This window comes from Gnatocerus cornutus, chromosome 6 (assembly GCF_029298725.1).
Source record: "Gnatocerus cornutus isolate USDA-ARS CGAHR chromosome 6, icGnaCorn1.1, whole genome shotgun sequence".
NCBI classification, from domain to species: domain Eukaryota; kingdom Metazoa; phylum Arthropoda; class Insecta; order Coleoptera; family Tenebrionidae; genus Gnatocerus; species Gnatocerus cornutus.
The window spans coordinates 14579513-14598895 of record NC_142238.1 but is presented as its reverse complement, the minus strand read 5'-3'; the positions used below and the strand labels follow the sequence as shown (position 1 = coordinate 14598895).

At 32.6% G+C, this 19383-nt stretch overlaps 1 protein-coding gene across 1 annotated transcript; it reads right to left on the bottom strand.

Annotated features, from left to right (window-relative positions):
* On the bottom strand, window positions 1–19187 carry Cad96Ca (tyrosine kinase receptor Cad96Ca). The gene is made up of 8 exons (XM_088038804.1): window positions 18625–19187; window positions 9075–9322; window positions 8476–9027; window positions 8301–8426; window positions 8009–8144; window positions 7343–7677; window positions 3540–3821; window positions 1–683 (listed from the first exon to the last, which is right to left on the bottom strand). Exons 1-8 carry the CDS (start codon window positions 18677–18679, stop codon window positions 459–461), a joined length of 1959 nt encoding a protein of 652 aa, XP_087894930.1. The 5' UTR covers window positions 18680–19187; the 3' UTR covers window positions 1–458.
* Between the last annotated feature and the right edge of the window lie 196 nt (window positions 19188–19383).

Sequence of the window (19383 nt, the reverse complement as noted above, 5' to 3'; positions counted from 1 at the left end):
ATCGTTTGTATTTATTTATTGCACTCTGTAATCAAAATAAATCCAATTTTACAACAATATAAAAATATTAATAAAACCTACGAAGTAAATATAGTTACAGGTACGTATCGACCTAGCTAAAGATTTACAAAACAAGTTATAATTCTTGTTACCGCTCTTTATGACTAATAAATTTGAACGACACGCAACAAATGTAGTTAATTAACTTACAGTCTTCATTCTAACTCTAAGTTTATAAATAACTTAAATTAAATAAAGTTTTCACGTGAATGTCCAATATAAGATGCAACATATTTCATAAGTTAACCGGAAAAGTCCGTGATAATTCACACTAACAAATATCATAAAACTTTGGTTATTTCTTTGTAACAACCACTGGGAGTGAGCTTATGTCTTACATAAAGTTGCAGCTAACAACAGATGGCGAAACATTTGCCAATTTTCTTGGAGTGCTTCCATTACAATTTTTCTCCACTTAAACTCATCATGTTGTAGTAGGAGTGATCGGGAAAGCGTTCTAATTCAATGTAGTCAGTTTCCGTCATTAGAAGCTTTTCGAGGAGCTGAACACATTCGGTAAATGATGGGCGCTGTTTCGGGTCTTTATCCCAACAGTAGTACATTATATTGTACAATTCACGGCGGCAGTGTTCAGGTTTGTCCAAACGATAGCCATCACGGACCTGGAAAATAACCACATTAGTATAATTGGAGTTGGATTGAAGGCTGGGGGTACAAATTGGGGGCGAAATTGACTTAAATACTTAGAAATACTTAGAAAGAAAGTTTGCGAAGTATCTCTCGTTCAAGGAGATTTTTTTTCTGAAATGGCATTCCGTTTGGGTCAAAGTTCACGGCGTGGGATGTTTAGGAAAATTGTTTTAGATTATAATAAAAGTTTAAATCTGCTTATTAACTCTCGCAAATACGAATGTTGTAGAGCAAAAGACATAGTTTTTAGAATTTTTTATTTTGCAGATGAACTAAAAATTTCCAATTTTTCAAAATAAAAATGTGTAACTCTGGGAGTTTTTAAGGAATAATAATAAAATTTGGGGAGTTTACTAGTTTGGTCTTGATTATTAACACCTTCAAATTAAAATGTTGTAAAGCAAAAGACACAGTTTTTAGAATTTTTTATTTCACAGATAAACTAAAAATTTACAATTTTTCAAAATACAAATTTGTAAATCTGGAAGTTTTCATGCAATGACAATAAAATTCAGGGAGTTTACTAGTTTGGTCTTGATTATTAACACCCCGAAATTAGAATGTTGTAGAGCAAAAGACACAATTTTTAGAATTTTTTACAGCGCCGATGAACTAAAAATTTTCAATTTTTCAAAATAAAAATTTGTAATTCTGGGAGTTTTTAAGCAATGACAATAAAAATTAGGGATTTTACTTGTTTAGTTTTGCTTATTAACACCCCCAAATTAGAATGTTGTAGAGCAAATGACACAATTTTTAGAATTTTTTACTTTGCAGATGGTCTAAAAATTTCCAATTTCTTAAAAGAAAAATTTGTAACTCTAAGGGTTTTTAAGCAAAAACAATAAAATTAACGGAGTTTTTTAGTTTCGTCTTGCTTATTACTACCCCAAAATTTGAATGTTATAGAGCAAAAGACAAAGTTTTTAGCATTTTTCATTTTGCAGATAAACTAAAAAATTCCAATTTTCTTAAATAAAAATGTGTAACTGTGGAAGTTTTCAAGCAATGATAATAAAATTTAGGGAGTTTACTAGTTTAGTCTTGCTTATTAACACTCTCAAATTTGAATGTTGTAGAGCAAAAGACACAGTTTTTAGATTTTTTTTTTATTTCGCAGATGAACTAAAAATTTCTAATTTCTTAAAAGAAAAATTTGTAACTCTAAGGGTTTTTAAGCAAAAACAATAAAATTAACGGAGTTTTCTAGTTTGGTCTTGCTTATTAACACCCCAAAATTTGAATGTTATGAAGGAAAAGACAAAGTTGTAGAGCAAAAGACACAGTTTTTAGAATTTTTTTATTTCGCAGATGAACTAAAAATTTACAATTTTTCAAAATAAAAATGAATAACTCTGGGTGTTTTAAAGCAATGACAATAAATTTTTTAAAATAAAAATTTGTAACTCCGAAGGTTTTAACGCTGTAACAATAAAATTGTCTGGCTCGGGAAAAATCTGTTTCCACGTTTTCCAACAGCTGTACAAATTTAATTTGTGTTAATGTAACAATTCTTCATTACAGTTCCATTCTCATTAAAATTTTACTGCTGTTTAAGCACGCGAAGTTCGCATCCACAAATATTGAATTTCGTTACGATACTGTAATAAATTTGAATTTGATTGTTAGTTTGGTGCTGTATTACCATTACAACATTTCAAATGTGCTGTCTGCGGAAATACCGATGCACACGGCAAAAAATAGAGAAGCTGAAAACTTCTTAACAATTTATTGAAAGAAATTTCCATTAGAGATTTTTTCAGCTATTCAGTATCTCATCACAAAACGCTCACGGTTGGCAAGATCCCCAATTTTCCATATAATCGACTCCTTTATAGTTTCCAGGACTACTCAAAATAAAAATAGTTCACAGCGTCGAAATTATACAGAAAGCAACCACTAATGATTCTTTGTTTCCCATTAATTTTACTTTAATTCGCTTTTTGGAGTAATTCGTATTGATTCAGTCTTCCGTCACAAGATGCTTCCAGATGAATTAAGTGGACTGGAATTGTTGTTCTGTTCACAAATGAAACCGTTGTTGAAACCAAAGCGTAGATTGGACTTTCATGTTGTTTCGCAGACAGGCATAAACTTCCACGCAAGACTAGTCCTAATTTAATAATTTCATTGAAACAAGGCAACTGATTGCTGTCTATAAATCCTTTTGGATTTTCTTTCTACGTTGGACAACGCTGAAATAATTGCAGGAGACGGAGTAATTTAGAACTTAAAGAAACTTCGGAGTTGGAAAATCATTTAGTTTAATTGGTTTCCGGAAAAGTATCGGATTTTTGCGCAACTTCAGGAATTGTAAAGTTTTTTGGTTTTGATGATATTAAAGTTCCTGGAAATGTTGAATGAACCTCTATGTATGCAAAGCTTTCATCTCGAAGTACAAAGAAGCCTGTCGTTTTCTATCTCACCAATGGAATGTTGATGTATTAGGCGAGAAGATAATATTTCTAGATTAAATATTGTGCTTCAAAGAATTGTATTTTTGAACGTCATTAAGATGAATTTCTACAATTTTTTAGTGACAACACAAGTAACTCCCTCTTTTATCATTATTTCGTAACGTGACAAAGAAAAATAGTGTCAATACAACCCTCGAAATCAATTTCTTAAAAGACTCGTTTCAAGACACAACAGAACCAATGAGACAGAGTACAAGATTGAATTACTCAAACGACGTCGTTTTGTGTAAAGAACGCTGTAAATGCGCTAAATTGACAAATTTCAATATCTTCAGTCTCCGGTAATATGAGAAACACGAACTCAAAATAAAAACAGTTTTACGACGCCTACATTAAAGTTTTTTTTCTTACCTTCTTCATGACTTCTGCCGCTGATAGTCCAGGATAAGGGGTGCTTCCTAACGTGACGACTTCCCATATAAGAACCCCGAAACTCCACACGTCGGATTTCACCGAAAATATGTTGTCATAAAGCGATTCAGGTGCCATCCAGCGAATTGGGAGTCTTCCCTCGCTTTTTCGTTCATATACATGAGAGACTATAACGTCTCGGGCGAACCCAAAATCGGCCACTTTACAAGTGTGCTCCTCTGTGATCAGAATGTTGCGGGCGGCTAAGTCTCGGTGGATGATCTGGGGGAGAAATTGGAATATTTATTAACTATAATAAGTGGGAGTTTGTTGTTTTTTCTATTTTTAGGTCCAATTATCCGAACTTTTAATGGTTGCATGATAACGCTGTTGATAGCTGACCTGACTCTATTATTCTCGCAACTTAAAATTAAATGTCAATCGATATATGTTTACCAAAAAGCCAATTTAGCGAGGTTAGTCGGACGTCAAATTGTAAGGAACAGCTTATTTACATCAAGGGTGAATATATTTAATTTACCCACTAAAATTTAATTTATTTTCGCACGGGCAGTTTTGATTCGAAATTAAGTATGCGATCGCTAAATTTAATTTCTCAACAGTGAGATTGATTTTTAATAGTCGCCGCCAGGGAAATTAAAATTGAAAGTTGTCTACAGAAATTGGGCTTGACGTTTCAACAAAATATTATTATTCTGAGTATTTATTAATTTTTTAATAGCTCTGGTTTCGTTATACGCAAATCAGTTTTGTAAATTTGAAAATTAACCGGACTTTTCAACGTTTTACGTCAGATAGTAAAATGAGATTTTCATCATCATTTGCTCGCGTTTTTGTTGCAAATTATCCGGTCTTACATATCTTGAATTCGAAAATTCAGTTGTTTAAATTTGAATGTAAATCCATTTCGGTGGATTTTCTTTCCGGAATTTTCGATGCTCCAAATCTCCGAAACTACGAGAAAGATGTGGTTTTCACCATTGTTTTTCACAGGGTTTTATTGCTAAGAATTCAGTCTAAATATAATATTTAATCGCCCTCAAAATCGTCTTTAATTTCAAACGTACAAATTCCCAAATTTGCATCTTTGGTTGATCAATAAAAACGGTGGTCGTTATTTTACAGTTATGCACAGTGAACCAGAATCGGTAAAAAACGAGCAAAATATCGTTTTTATAAATTTCTAAAAATAGCCTAAAAGTGTCTCAAACCTTGAGTTTTTTTACGCCTAAGGACTGTTTAAGGGGTAGACCTATTTGTTTTTTCTCACTTTGCTGTCGAACGTGAGCGTGATAGTGCTTCTTATTAAACTCGTATTGATCTGACGGCTCGAAAGTGTGTTTTAGTGTGTATATTTTTATTTTTAGTGTATATTTTGAAAAATGAATCTATTCTGAAAAATTGTTCTAATGCCTAATAAACCTGAAGATGAGTACTTTCTACTGCTATATTAGTTTCAGGATTTGTCATCGGATTATCTCGACATTTAGTGAAGACTCTAAAATAGATATAAAAATTGTTAGAAAAAATGTATAGAGATTTTCAACTGAACTAACAAAAAGATTAGACTAGAAGCTGCTCCCTCTATAGAAAAACATTCCTCTAGAAAGTATATCCCAGACTCTGGAAAGCAGTAATTTAAGTTCTGAATTCGACGATTTTGATGACGAAACTTTTACATTTTGACCTTTATAATATTTTGGAAATAAAATTTACACTTTGTTATCTTTATTTATTTTTTCTTTTTCGAAATAAAGACAACACGATCGATATTCCAGTGAAACATAATTTGGTTCCTCCTTTTTAATATTTGTCCCACTGTGTTTTGTTAAAAAACTTGAATTTGAAAATACAAAAATCGCTGAAAATTACAATTTTCGGCGTCGTGACGCCATATTATCGGTGATAAAAATCATATTTTCGCGGAAGATCTTATAGCTTGGTCAGTTGTAAAAGTATGCCAATTTTTAAAATTTAGCATTTTAGAAAACTTATGGGTCGAAAAGACTATATTGATACGAAAACGTCTCAAAATTTACTTAAAATTAAAAAAACTGAAGCAACAAGTTTATAAAAAAAATACACTTTGTTATTTTTATTTATTCTTGCTTTTCCGAAATAAAGACAACATGATCGGTATTCCAGTGAAAAATAATTTAGTTCCTTTTTTTAATACCTGCCCTACTGTGTTATGTTAAAAATTTTAATTAGCTAATGCTTTAGTGAAAATACAAAAATCGCAGTTTTTAGGCGTCGCGACGTCTAATTAATAATAATTATCGGTGATAAAAACCACGTTTTTGCTTCAGATCTTAGAACTTGGCCAATTGTAAGCGTATGTAAAATCTTAACTTTTTATAATGGAGCTTTTTAGAAAACTTGGAGTCGAGAAAAATCTATGTTGATACGAAAACGTACTCAAATTTGTTGAAAATATATAAAACTGCATCAAGTTTGTAACAGTTGCCGACAATTTTTTAATTTACATTCTTCTTTTTTTGGCCTTTAAAATAACGTAAAAACTGAGATTTTTGCAAAACTACATTTTTATGACCCTGAGAGCATTCAGATTAAAATTAAATTACAGTGTTTCCAAAATCCAAGTTTTATTTACTGCATATTTTTTGTCATTTAACTTCTGAATGACAAGAGAAAATAACGTGTTTAACACCGCGTTAGAAAGCAGAAATCTTAACTTTTCAAATGACTTAGAACACTAAAAAATCAAAGAGTCAATATATTAGGCGTTCTATGCAAAAAAAATATAAAAATCGTTAATTTTTCTAAATTTTTATTAGTTTTTCTCAAATATCTGGGCAAAAACTGACTCTGCCGTCAACTATAGTTCGTTGGGAAATTTATTTAAGCACCTTCTCAATGATGGATTACAAATTATAAAGTTTCATGATGTTGCAAGTTTATTAAGCAAAACTGAAAAATACTAAAGTGAAAGCAGCGCCCAAAAAAAACTGTTTTAAAAATATCTCCGAGTCCTGACCTGATGGAGCAAAACGGGCCTCGCATTCAGAACCAGGAGGTAATTCGTCTTTTCACAGCTCCCGTACAAATTTTTCGTTGCTTGTGTTGAACAGATAACTACAAGACAATTCCATCGCATTTCACAAAAACAAATTAAAAATACATTAGTTATTGAAGTGAACTAAATTTCGACTGAAAATTACTGCAAATTCAGTTTTTTTTGATAACAGCTAACAATCGAATTTGCCTCAAATGTGCGTGTCAGATGCGTGTCAATTTTCGCAACGCAGCAAAAAAATCTCGCAACACTTGTTGCGGTAGCACATCTCAGTTTTGAAATTATGAATAATGAGTTTTCCCACTGTTTCACATCTTGTTTACAGCAACATAAAAAGAAAGTACATGCAGATGTGGTTTTGTCCGACAGATAAAATCATAGCATTCATAAAACATTTCCTAGTTTATGTCTACTTGTATTACTTCATTCTTTTAAGCAAAGAAATCAGCTTGACTTGAATCTGAATGAAACATTTTCATAATACGCTTAACTATTAGCTTAACAAAAACATTGATTTTTGCAACTATTTTACGTAACTGCGATAGAAAACAGAACTTCAGTGAAAGTCTGAAAGGGAAATGCGTTAAGAGGCTTATGCTGTTCCGAAGTTTATTCAGCAATGTTTTAAAAAGTTTGTGCGTTGGAGTCCTCCAGCGTCTCATTAATTCGATTTATTGTTAGAAAAGTAGAAAATATCAAATTTCATTGGTTAAACAGCGAACATAAATTAAGGCGTTGTACCTACCCCATTAGCGGACAAAAATTCCATTCCCTTAGCGACCTGATACACAAAGGATGTGAGATCTCTTGATGTGAGGGATTTACTTTGACCATGCATGTTGTTGTAATATCTTTCTGCTCTTGAATTTCTTAAGTAACTCTGCAGTTTACCTTTACTGATGTATTCCATTATCAAAAATATCGGCTCTTTGTCGGTACAACATCCGAACAAACGCACCACATTGGGGTGAGGCTCGAGCATTTTCATCACTTGCAGTTCCGAAAGTAAATCAGATTTTTCTTTCTCGTTGGCGTTTTCTTTAAGCGTTTTCACTGCCACAACGGAAACTCCTTCTTTCCCTGGAATAATAAGAGCGACAGATAACTTTTTGCTTTGTATGTAATTAGTTGCTCTGTGATTTAACTCGAGGTGCCTCAATAACTTCACGGCTTTGTTTTAATAATTTTAGAAAGCAAAGGGGTAAATTACCAAGCAATTAGAAGATATAATTGACGCTGCATCAAAAAAAAACTCTGCCGAGTGTCTGTTTTTAATTGCGAATTAATGAAAAAAATTTCGGTTCCCATTTTCTAGTCCCGCGTTTAATTGCCAGCAGCCGTTAATTACACAAGTAAATACCAGGGAGGATTGTTGGAAAACTATTTACTTCCAACTTTAGGGGTAGTTTACCATCGATATCTATCGCTTCGCACTTCCAAACTTGGCCGAAGGCGCCTTCTCCCAAAATGTTGAAAAACTTCAATCTGTGACGAGGGAACTCCCACCTGTCAGCGTCCTTAATTGGTGCAGATATTTGCTGACTTGCCTGAAAATTGTCACTCAATAACTTCTAAAGTATTTATACAACTCTAACTTAACGTCGCACAAAATTATTATCTCAAGAAATGTAAATTAATGTAAGTTCAAATTAGCATTAATTTTACAAAATTTAATTCGAATTCTTGAAATTTGCATATAATACCTGAGAACGATTAACTTCTCTTTCCCACAGCTCGTAACGATTGTTGAAAGCCATTGGTCCTCTCCATTGGTTCATCCCAATGCCGGGGTCTTCATGCAGAACGATTCCTCCAGAAGACGGTTTTCTCTGTTAAAAAAGATGTGAATTAAGTAGTAAATTTGGGAGTTGAACTTACGATATCATCTTTGGAGCTTTTCGGTTTTCCCAAATGTATCTTTTTCCGGAAAACGACGGCGATGACGCCAACCATCAAAAACACGACGCAAACGGAAATGATTGGCACCACTGTAACGGTGATATCTGGGGGAGATTTAACAGCCTGATCAAACAACTTGTTGTCTTCGTAACTCGTTGTCGAACTACTTTCAGTAGTGTTTACTCTAACCGTAGTTTCCTTCTTCTCATCAATCTCGTTTTTCACTTCAGGTTCTACTTTGACAGGCCTCAAATGTGTGGAAGTGTTAGGTTTGGGTTTTTGTTGGAAATGGGGCTGTCGCGGCCCCGGGGGTGGATTATTAGCAATCGATGCCGGCGGATTTCTCGGCACTGCTGGGGGTCTTTGGTTAAAATTCGGAAGTGAGAGGAATCCCGGGGGGGCAAGTCCATTTTTCTTGTTTAACGGTGTTGAAAATGGGGTTGATGCGTTTAATATGTTGACGAAGACTTCGAACTTTGCCTCGAGTTCGCCGTCAGACGCGGTGACGTACAAGCGAATGTTTTGTCCAGCCTGGGGAAAGGTGCTAGAGTTTATCTCAAGATTAACATATTATTTACCCTTCCTTGGAGAGACTCGTTGAGATAGACGATTCCTGTGCTTGGATCTATTCGAAACGGGAGTTTCTCAGTCGGTTTTTCGTTCCCTAAAGATTGCAAAGGTTCGAGACCGTAAATAACTTGACTTCCTTCATTGTCGCTGCCGTGAGCTGTGATAATTTTACTTCCCACCGGTTCCGATTCTGGAATTTGCCAGTTGCGTTCCAACCACATCGTAGGTGGAGTGTTGTCGCTTAATTGACATTGTACTGAAAAAAAAAGACGATGAGAAATATATTTAATAAACCTCCCGAAAAAAATTATTCACTTAATGGCCTCCAAGAGAATTTTCGACTATTAAGAGGTTCGATTGCTCGCTCCAACACCCCCAATTTTTAACATTTCGCTGGTTATGTCTGCAGTTTTATTCTGTTACCATCTCGTTTTATTAGTCTATGGGGGAACACAAAGAAACGTGTCGGAGTTATTGCTAGCGTGTGTTCTTTTCGTGTAGCATGACAGCAATTTTTCAAAACCTTTCAAAATTTTAGTGCCCTAACTTAAAAACTAACAAATATACGAATTTTAATAATTAAAAGTTGAAAGTTTTTGGTTCGTCCTAAAATGAAATTTTGTAAAATCTGTATTTTTTGTTCTACAATTTTGTACTTTGGCACAGCTAATGAACATTCTAAAGATAGCAACCTTGCAAAAATTCATTGCAATAACTTAAAAGCTAACAAAAATAAGAATTTTAATATGACAAAGTTGAAAGTTTTTGGTTTGTCCTAAAATGAAATTTTCTAAAATCTGTATTTTTTGTTCTACAATTTTGTACTTTGGCACAGCTAATGAACATTCTAAAGATAGTAACCTTGCAAAATTTCATTGCAACAACTTAAAAACTAACAAAAATAAGAATTTTAATATGACAAAGTTGAAAGTTTTTGGTTGTTCCTAAAATGAAATTTTCTAAAATCTGTATTTTTTGTTCCAAAATTTTGTACTTTGACACAGTTAATGAACATTCTAAAGATAGTAACCTTGCAAAATTTCATTGCAATAACTTAAAAACTAACAAATATACGAATTTTAATAATTAAAAGTTGAAAGTTTTTGGTTCGTCCTAAAATGAAATTTTGTAAAATCTGTATTTTTTGTTCTACAATTTTGTACTTTGGCACAGCTAATGAACATTCTAAAGATAGTAACCTTGCAAAATTTCATTGGAATAACTTAAAAACTAACAAAAATAAGAATTTTAATATGACAAAGTTGAAAGTTTTTGGTTTGTCCTAAAATGAAATTTTCTAAAATCTGTATTTTTTGTTCCAAAATTTTGTACTTTGACACAGTTAATGAAGACCTTGGAGATGTAACCTCCCAAAATTTCATTGCTATAACTTAAATTCTAACAAAAATACGAATTTTAATAATAAAAAGTTGAAAGTTTTTGGTTCGTCCTAAAATGAAATTTTCTAAAATTTGTATTTTTTGTTTTAAAATTTTGTACTCTGGTACAGTTAATGAACACTTTAGCGATAGTAACCTCTCAAAATTTCATTGCCATAACTTAAAAACCAACAAAAATACGAATTTTAATAATAAAATGTGGAAAGTTTTTGGTTCGTACTAAAATGAAATTTTCTAAAATCTGTATTTTTTGTTTTAAAATTTTGTACTTTACTACAGTTAATGGACACTGTGGGGGAACACAAAGAAACGTGTCGGAGTTATTGCCAACGTAACATGCCAGCAATTTTTCCATTTTAGAAACGTACAAAATTACTTCAACGAGTTCAGGTTTGACATTCGTTAAAACTGTTACCGAGTTTTAAGCTGTTTAACAAAGTGCTCAAGGACGTTAAAACTCTTCATGTTGTAGTTTCAGTTTAGATTAAAGAAACTTTTCCGCGAGGGACCTTAACAAGTCTGAAGACAACAAGCTGTGGAATATAATGGCAGAAAATCGTTAAGGTTATAAAAATAAAATCTATTTATTTCAGGGAAAGTTTGAAATTCCTGGATTTGTTAGTGACGTCAAAACTGCCATTAACGGTGAAATATAAAAAGCATTGTGCTATTGAAAGTATTCTCCAGCTCGGTTCCGGTATGCACATAAAGTCACAATTACTAGTGCAATGTGGAGTATTTTATTCATTTCAAAAAATGAGCACGCTATAGCAGAGCCAAAGAGCTAATAAGTGAAAGTTGATGTTCCGTGTTCAGATTGGTATTCTATATGGAAATAACTGTGACGTCAAAATATCCTTCTCCCGGATTTGCCCACGAGTATCCAACTAAAAAGGAATGTACCGCATGCCTATAATTAATTTCTAAACATCTAAAATCCTCGTTTAAATAAAATATCTGAAATGAAGAAATAAAAGTAAGATTTCGTCACTTGTTAAATTCTTGCATCACTTCCAATATCCTGCTGTGAATTCGTAATAAAGCCGCAATTCTAAAAGTTCGTTAAGTGACGGTGGCAATTCGTGACGGTGAAGATCGCGCCGACGAAAAGAGAAATTTGTAAAGAAAAGGAATGGAAACGGATGTTTATAGGAAACTGGGCCTTGGAAACCGCGTCTCAGTGAATTGACAGAAAGATCGTTATCCTAATAAAAGGAAGTCGTTTTATTACCCTTCGAGTTTCGCATAATTTTAAATTGTCTTGTCACAGTCACGGCGTTAGCGAAATAATTGGAAGCTGAGGAAAACGGCTGAAAAGGGCGTTTCATTTTTAATTACGCTGGCGCAAACTATTAAAGCGAGAAATGGAGTAATTGTTATAAATAAAAGACGATTCATTTGGAGCCAATAAGCCCGAATTCCAGATTTATCCGTGCACGAATACTGTGATTAAAAATTAAGAAATACGAGTAACACCTGCTTTCGAGATTAATTTCGAGCTTTTTACCAGATGAATGGTTTTAATCATTTCTCGGTTCGAGTCCGACTGAATATCGCTTAAATTATACGGCGTGGCCATGCAACTGACACTTTGATATGGAAAAACAACGTCGTTTTTCATGTTTATCTTTTCATTTCGAAAGGGAAGTTAAAACCGAAGACGGAGTTTTCAACTTAGTTCCCCAAACTTCCTCATATCACATTTAACACGATCTTTTGGAGAATGCAATATGAAATGATTGTCTTAAAGTTCCAAACACGTAGGACGAAGACAATATTGTCGCATTACGAAGCGAAACTCACCAAACAATGTAGGTGAAGAGGATTTTACTCGAACCCAACCACTTTACTCATTTTTATTTTAAGGACTGTTTTATTCACCTGAGTTCACACCAAGTAAGATGTGAAATTTATCTCTTGAATTTCAACGAATCAAAGACACGAATTTGTATGAAAATGAGCTTAAATTTGGCTTAATTTAATTTTCCCAGTTTGATAGATGATATTCTGAATTGAAAAAGTTGGAAGTTTTTGGTTCGTTCAAAAAAGAAATTTTCTAAAATTTATATTTTTTGTTCTAAAATTTTGTACTTTGGCACATCTAATGAACACTGTATAGATAGTAACCTCCCCAAATTTCATTGCCATAACTTAAAAACTAACAAAAATACGAATTTTAATATTACAAAGTTGAAAGTTTTTGGTTCGTCATAAAATAAAATTTTCTAAAATCTGTGTTTTTTGTTCTACAATTTTGTACTTTGACACAGTAAATAAACATTTTAAAGATAGTAATCTCCTCTCAAAATTTCATTGCCATAACTTAAAAACTAACAAAAATACGAATTTTAATAATAGAAGGTTCAATTTCCAGGAGTTATTCTTACAATTGAAATTTCAAAAATTTTTGCGAATTTGCAAAAGAAAGTTATTGTGAAGCAATGCAGGATGTGAAATGAAAACACGCTGTCCAAAGAAAATACATAACATCAAGTACAGAAAGGAAAAGGCGTTGCATCGTTTACCAACAATGGTGACTTTCCGGTCGCCATTACAAAAGACTGTTCTTTCATTTGAGGTCATTTACGTAAAAAGCACAACGAAAGATCTTGTTACTATGGTAGCTGTTAAAAAGTTGGGTGTAAACACAACTTCATATAAAATCTTCGATCTTCGAGCCTCCGCATTCTCACTTAGCAACCCTGAATCCATTGAAAACAGCGACATCGAGCCTCAATAATGAAGTTCGTAGCTAATCTAACAAGTCAACATGTTCATAATCACTTTGGCACACAAAATCGAATATCAGCGCATTAAGCCCTTTATTAGTATGTTCAACACTAGCGAAACGTTTCAAGCAAAACCTACGCAATTTTACACACTATAACATTTATTATTATTATATTATTAAACAAAAACATGGTATTTACTGGGTGAGATCATCTCTATTCCGATCAAATTTTTTACTGCAAATAGTCAAAGAATTTTAAAAAGCCTTGTGGTTCACTGGCCTCGTTCCCGCATTCTTCGCGGCTTTAATTTTTTTAGTACCGGTTCAAGATTGATAGAAAATTAACTTTAGTTTTGATTTATCGAAGCGCTTGTTCATGTTTAATTACCCTGAAGATAAATTAGCAGGGAATGACAATCGCAATTAACAGAAATCCTCATTTGCATTTCATTTTCGGAAAATCGCGGAGGGAATTCGTGCCAGAATTGAAAGATGAGATTTACATACATGATTTGTGTGTGCATATTAACTCCGGATCGAGTGTGGATTTTGATGTTTTGAACCGTAGAATTTACGAAATAAAATTATTTTGCTCCAACTTCAATTTAACAAAATTGGGATTTATTGAATGCAGAAAGTTTAGAGATCAATGTCAATAAAACAGGTAACAATGAACGTAACGCGTGATTGGTTTACATTCACTGGTGTTTCATTGAAACAACAAACTTTTGTAGTTAAAAACGGTAATTTGCCCAATTATACTTGGTAAACCGAACTATAATTAATTCTCCCACAAAGTGCTCCAACTTCGTTCATTACTAAATCTATAATCGCTAGAACAGAAAACTTGCACTTCAACTTTCATCTCAGCCACACTAAATTTGACATTCTACTTCCAGTGTACATTACACTTAATTCTAGCCTCAGTGACCCACTTTAGCACGAAAGCAATTTCCAAGAACATTTCACAAGTGTTCATCATATTTAATCTTGAATCACGGGGGTTTTAAAGTTGCAAAAGCGAAACCGAAAGGAAAACCCACGATTGGGATTTACTGGCTTTTTCGGAGATCTTATTTCGACCGGTTAATTATTAATGTCGAATGTTTCCGCAAATTTAGGGATTTTACCCTTGATTGATACCGAGCAAAGGATAATCACTCGATGAAGGTTAATTAAGAGTTTGTCCTTTTTTGAGGAAATTTATCGATGTTGGTTGAAATTTAAAATGTATAAAACCTTCGAGAATAATTTCTCTCACCTTTGCTGGACATGTACCAATTAAAATTACGCGAGAATCGACGAGGGAATTAATATCATGATCGTGTTTGGGATAACGAGATGAGGAAGAAAAATTTGTATGCAGTTTTTTCTACAGTTTATTAATTTATTTGTGCTTCATATTACTAGCGTGACGTTATACTGATGTTACACGTGGAATGGTTTCTGATAAAAAATACCTAAAACGTTTTATATCATCACGTAACAAGTACAGAAAGTTTAACACTAAATTATTGCTAAAAGGTGCAATTGTTCATTTAACAAGAGTAGTTTAAATGCATGCAGGTTTTCCATACACCAGAAAATTCTATTGGTAAATTACCATAAAGCCAACATGGCTGTACCATAACTCGACATTATTTAAATTCGAACGGAGCGTCACACAAACATACTGAAATGTGAAGTCGATTATGTATAAATTCACACCAAACTAAACCAAACAAGAAAAATCATGTTAAATTATAACAGAACGTTAAGCAAACAATTCGTAATGCGCGAACAGTTAGACAAATCGCAGTAAAAGTTACGAAAGTAATTAGCCTATTACTTGACGCATAAATGACCAGATCTCTCCCCCAAAGGACAAAATCCAGATTATACTCCCTCTTTAATGTTAAACGAAGCATCAATTCAACGTTTCTGACTGTAATGTGCATGGATTCGTTGCGTTAATTGAGGCTGGAATTAGAATGTCGGATTCAAATGCTAGGTAAAATGAGGGATGGAACAAAAGAAAAAATGGAACTTTTGATATGAGAAGAATTAATTATTGTTCTCGAGAATAATTCATCAACTATTAAAGTTCTGAAAACTAAAAGCATAAAAAGCTCTTGTTATTTAACCGCCACGAGGGAAGAACTAAACACTTCTTTGATGGTTCAGCGCACATTTGAAATATTTTGGAAAGCTTTAGAGGTTTTTGCCGGAATTATTTGAGGCTAAAACGTAGCGTATATTTCTATGAACAGTTAATCCGGTGGTTACTCAACTAAGGCTAATTGTTTTGCAGCGCAGTTCAGCTTTTAAATTGATTCGTATTACCCACTATTAAATAACGAGGGTGTGTCATCATTTTAAATTTAGTTATTTCAACAGTACTGCATCAGTATGAGAAAAATTGTATGTAGATACTAATTTTTTTATTTAAAATTATAATTATTAAATTCTCAAATCATTTATTGATCCGTGAAATTCAATAGAGAACTATGAATTTTTTGCGTGATAAATCATAAATAAGCTTAGAGGAATGCATGCAACTTTCAATAGTTGTAGAAATTTCTTTACGATCGATATGGGAAGTAGCACCTCTTTCTACAGCATCATGCAGTAAAATATGTAATAATAAAGGATATACAGTATTATAAGTAAACAATTTAGTAAAAAAAAAATAAAAAGTAAAAACTTGTTTTCAATTAAATAAAAAAATAGAAACAAAATTAGCTCACTCTCGAATATGCTGGAATAATCGCAGAATTAATTGTGTTAAGAAAATAAAATCAAAAATAAAAAATGGCGAACTTTGAGAAAATACCCATTTTTTTCAAAAAAGGCGAAATTTATTGAATTTGTCATCTTAAATTTTGTTTTATTTTTTTCTGAAAAGTACATTTCAAAACAAAACTTTTCAAAATAAAAAGTCCCAATAAGTTATTTTTTTAAATTATAGTTATTTAAAAATATTAAAGACATTTTTTTGTAAAAATTTATAAATTTTTGGGTTGAAAACAAACATTTAAAAAATCCTGTGAACTGTTTTTCATAGGGTAGAGCCAAATTGAAAAAGGTCGTCATCCAAATTGAGGAGGGATCACTTTGTAAATCCTCTGCCATATCTAAATTGTTCTACCATTAAAGGCATATCTTTATTTTTCTAAAAAGAATAAATTTGCATAACAAAAAAAATATTTACAAATTTTGTAAATATGTAAGCAAAAAAAAGAAATTTTCATATTTAAGACAAGTAAACTATGATCTATTCATAAGTTAACTACTTTAACTGGAAAATAATATACAGGGTGTGATTTGTAGGCAGTTAATTTTCGGTGATTCCAATGTACAATCACTTTTTTAGTTCAATTTAATTGTATTCTTTTTTTAAAATAAATCTAAATAAATTTATTATTTTTTTGCCAAAATTTTGGTCGAAAATAGGTTTTGATTATAGTTTACTTGTACTTACTACTATATCCGGTATGACCGGAAGTGTCTCAAATTTTTTTATTCAATTCATTTTATTGGCTTACTTTTGTTCCCAAAGTTTGAAATTTCCATCATTTGTAATTTTTGAGAGTAAGTTTATTGTGAAGATTCGAATTTAAACCGTTCTACAATTACGAAAAGATCTACCAGTTACTTTGGACCATTAGTGTAATTATAACATTTGATTAAATATGAAGCGAGCAAATTGCTCAAAAGAAAAAAAAACTTTCTCATTACAAGTGATTTTTCCTTTTATTCATTTTTTCAGGTACACATTCGTCTTCATCTGTAACTAATCCTACCAACTGTTAACATTAAATTTCTCTGACATTTAATTTTTTTGTTGATGACACGGGCTCTAAATTTCGAGTTATATGTAATTTAAAATTACCGAGAATCCGTCATTTTCACTAATTGGTTGACTTCAAAATTGCTGATCTTTGGATAATTACAAATTAGCTTTAATTCACTATCTAACAAGCAAAATAAATCGTATAGTTAGTTTTAAAATAGCAAGTTCAATTCACAAGTTACAGCAGCATGTTTCGTTAGTTTATGCAAATTTTTCTTGAGAAATTTCCCGAAAAGATCCATTAAATTTTATGTAGGTACTTATTGATTGGCCGTTAATGCAGATCAAAATGCATGCATTTATAATCAGGTTCATTCCGGTACTTTCGAACAATAATTTTCTTATTAAATATTTATAAAGGTAATAACTACTCCTTGCAGGCACATATTAATTTACTCTCTTATACAGTTAATTAAAATTTCTGTGGATATAAGAAAAACTTTTTTATGCAACCAACTAATTAGATATCGTTCTTTTATATGCGGCATAAAACCACCTGCTTTCAGTGAGCGAAAAAAGGAAAAAAATAAATCTCCTAAATTAGCAAGTATTTTTAGAACGAACAACGCTCACTCAACTCAAGTTCAAACACGAACTAAATTATTTACCTAATATTAAAAGGGTTCATTTTTCATTTTATAAAGTTTAGTTCACTCTGCGGTTTTATCTAGAAGAATAAGCACCAAGAGCACAGGTGGAAATTTATGTGCTCCATTACAAATGCAAATTTTTTAACTGTTGTAACTCCTACGAAGAATTACAACGTCATGACACGAAAAACATTATAAAATTATTATTTTTGTAGTAATAACTTTTATTTTCCTCTGTGAAACAGGAATTCCAACTGTAGCGTTAATAAATCATTGAAATGTACGACTTCCTTGCGTGTATGAAAAGCAATCATAGCTAATTGAAATTATTCGCTTCTTGAGATTTCCTCTTAAAAATTAGATAAACATGTTTTATATGACCATCACAAGGTGAAAACAATTACAGGAGATTCCGCTCTGTTGTGATCAGAGTTTGCAATTAATTCTTACAATACTGGACCACTCTGTTTGAACAATAACAAATTTTCAGTTTCGTGACGTAAATCATGAATAATCAAAAATTCTAATCTTGACCTTTAAATTGCGGAATTGAAACAAACTTCGATGCACGTTTTCCTGCTTAATTCGTTTTGCCTATTTACAATGCGATTTAAGTGTGAATTCTCAGGTATTGTTACGTAAGATTAAGAATTATTGTTTGGCACTTGGTACCAAAAACAGAGCCATAATTTTGTTTGGCACTGGCACACTAACATACCTCTATATCTGTAATGACCATTATCAAATAGTAATAAACGTGTGAGCAGGAAACACGTTATTGTCGTTGAAGGTTGAAGGCCTCTCTTTTTGCAACTGCGCTCACCTAAATTTACTCAGTAATGATGTTTAATTTGAATAATCAATTACTCGAACTTTCTCTTTTACTTTTCTTTACATGCGCGCTTTCTTATTATCGAAGTACCTAATCCCGAAAAAACTCAAAAAGAGCACAAAGAACGCGATGCGTTTAATTCAAAATTAAAAAAGATGCGCTTTCTCTTTTACCTTCTAACACAATCCAGGTGAAAGAAATCAGACCACAATAAATATTCCAAAACATATTTGTTTATAATTTTCAGCACTGTTTAATCACTACATAATTTCACGAGATTTAAAACTGGTTCCCTGATCGGGATGTGTTTTGACCGATCGTTGAAGTCTCCGTGTTAAAGTCCATTCACATCACATTTTCACTGGAGGGTAATTCACTGGATGACTTTTGTACACTTTTGGGGGGAAATTAAAAGGAAAAATCAACCTTTTTCCTTCATTTTGACGATATTTTAGTCGGCCATACTCGCTCTGCGCTATGGCGAACGCGCTGAAGAAAACTGAATGGAGTAGGCCATGTGAGACAGCAGCTATCATGACAGGTATCTCTTTAGAAAGTTCAATTCAACACATCGAGGTAAAATAAATGCAACGGGACTTGTAGCGGCGGGAAATTCAAAGTTTGACTGTTTTGTCTGAAATAACTTCAAGTGCAGACGGTGGAATCAGTTATACGCCATCCACCTGTCCATGCTGCTGCATTCTTCGTTCACAACAGGTAAAAGCGCAGCGTCAAAGGAAATTGAAAGGGCGTGACTCTCAGGTGCTTAATTTGATCCGTCCGCCACTTTTAGTTGACTGAGGAGAACTTTTTGACTAAAAATGATAAAAAGTTTTTCTACCTAATTCTAATAACTGAGCTCGTATGAGTCACCACCAGAACTAATGGAACAAGGAAATGACAAATAAACAAGAATACAATAATTAGGTCGA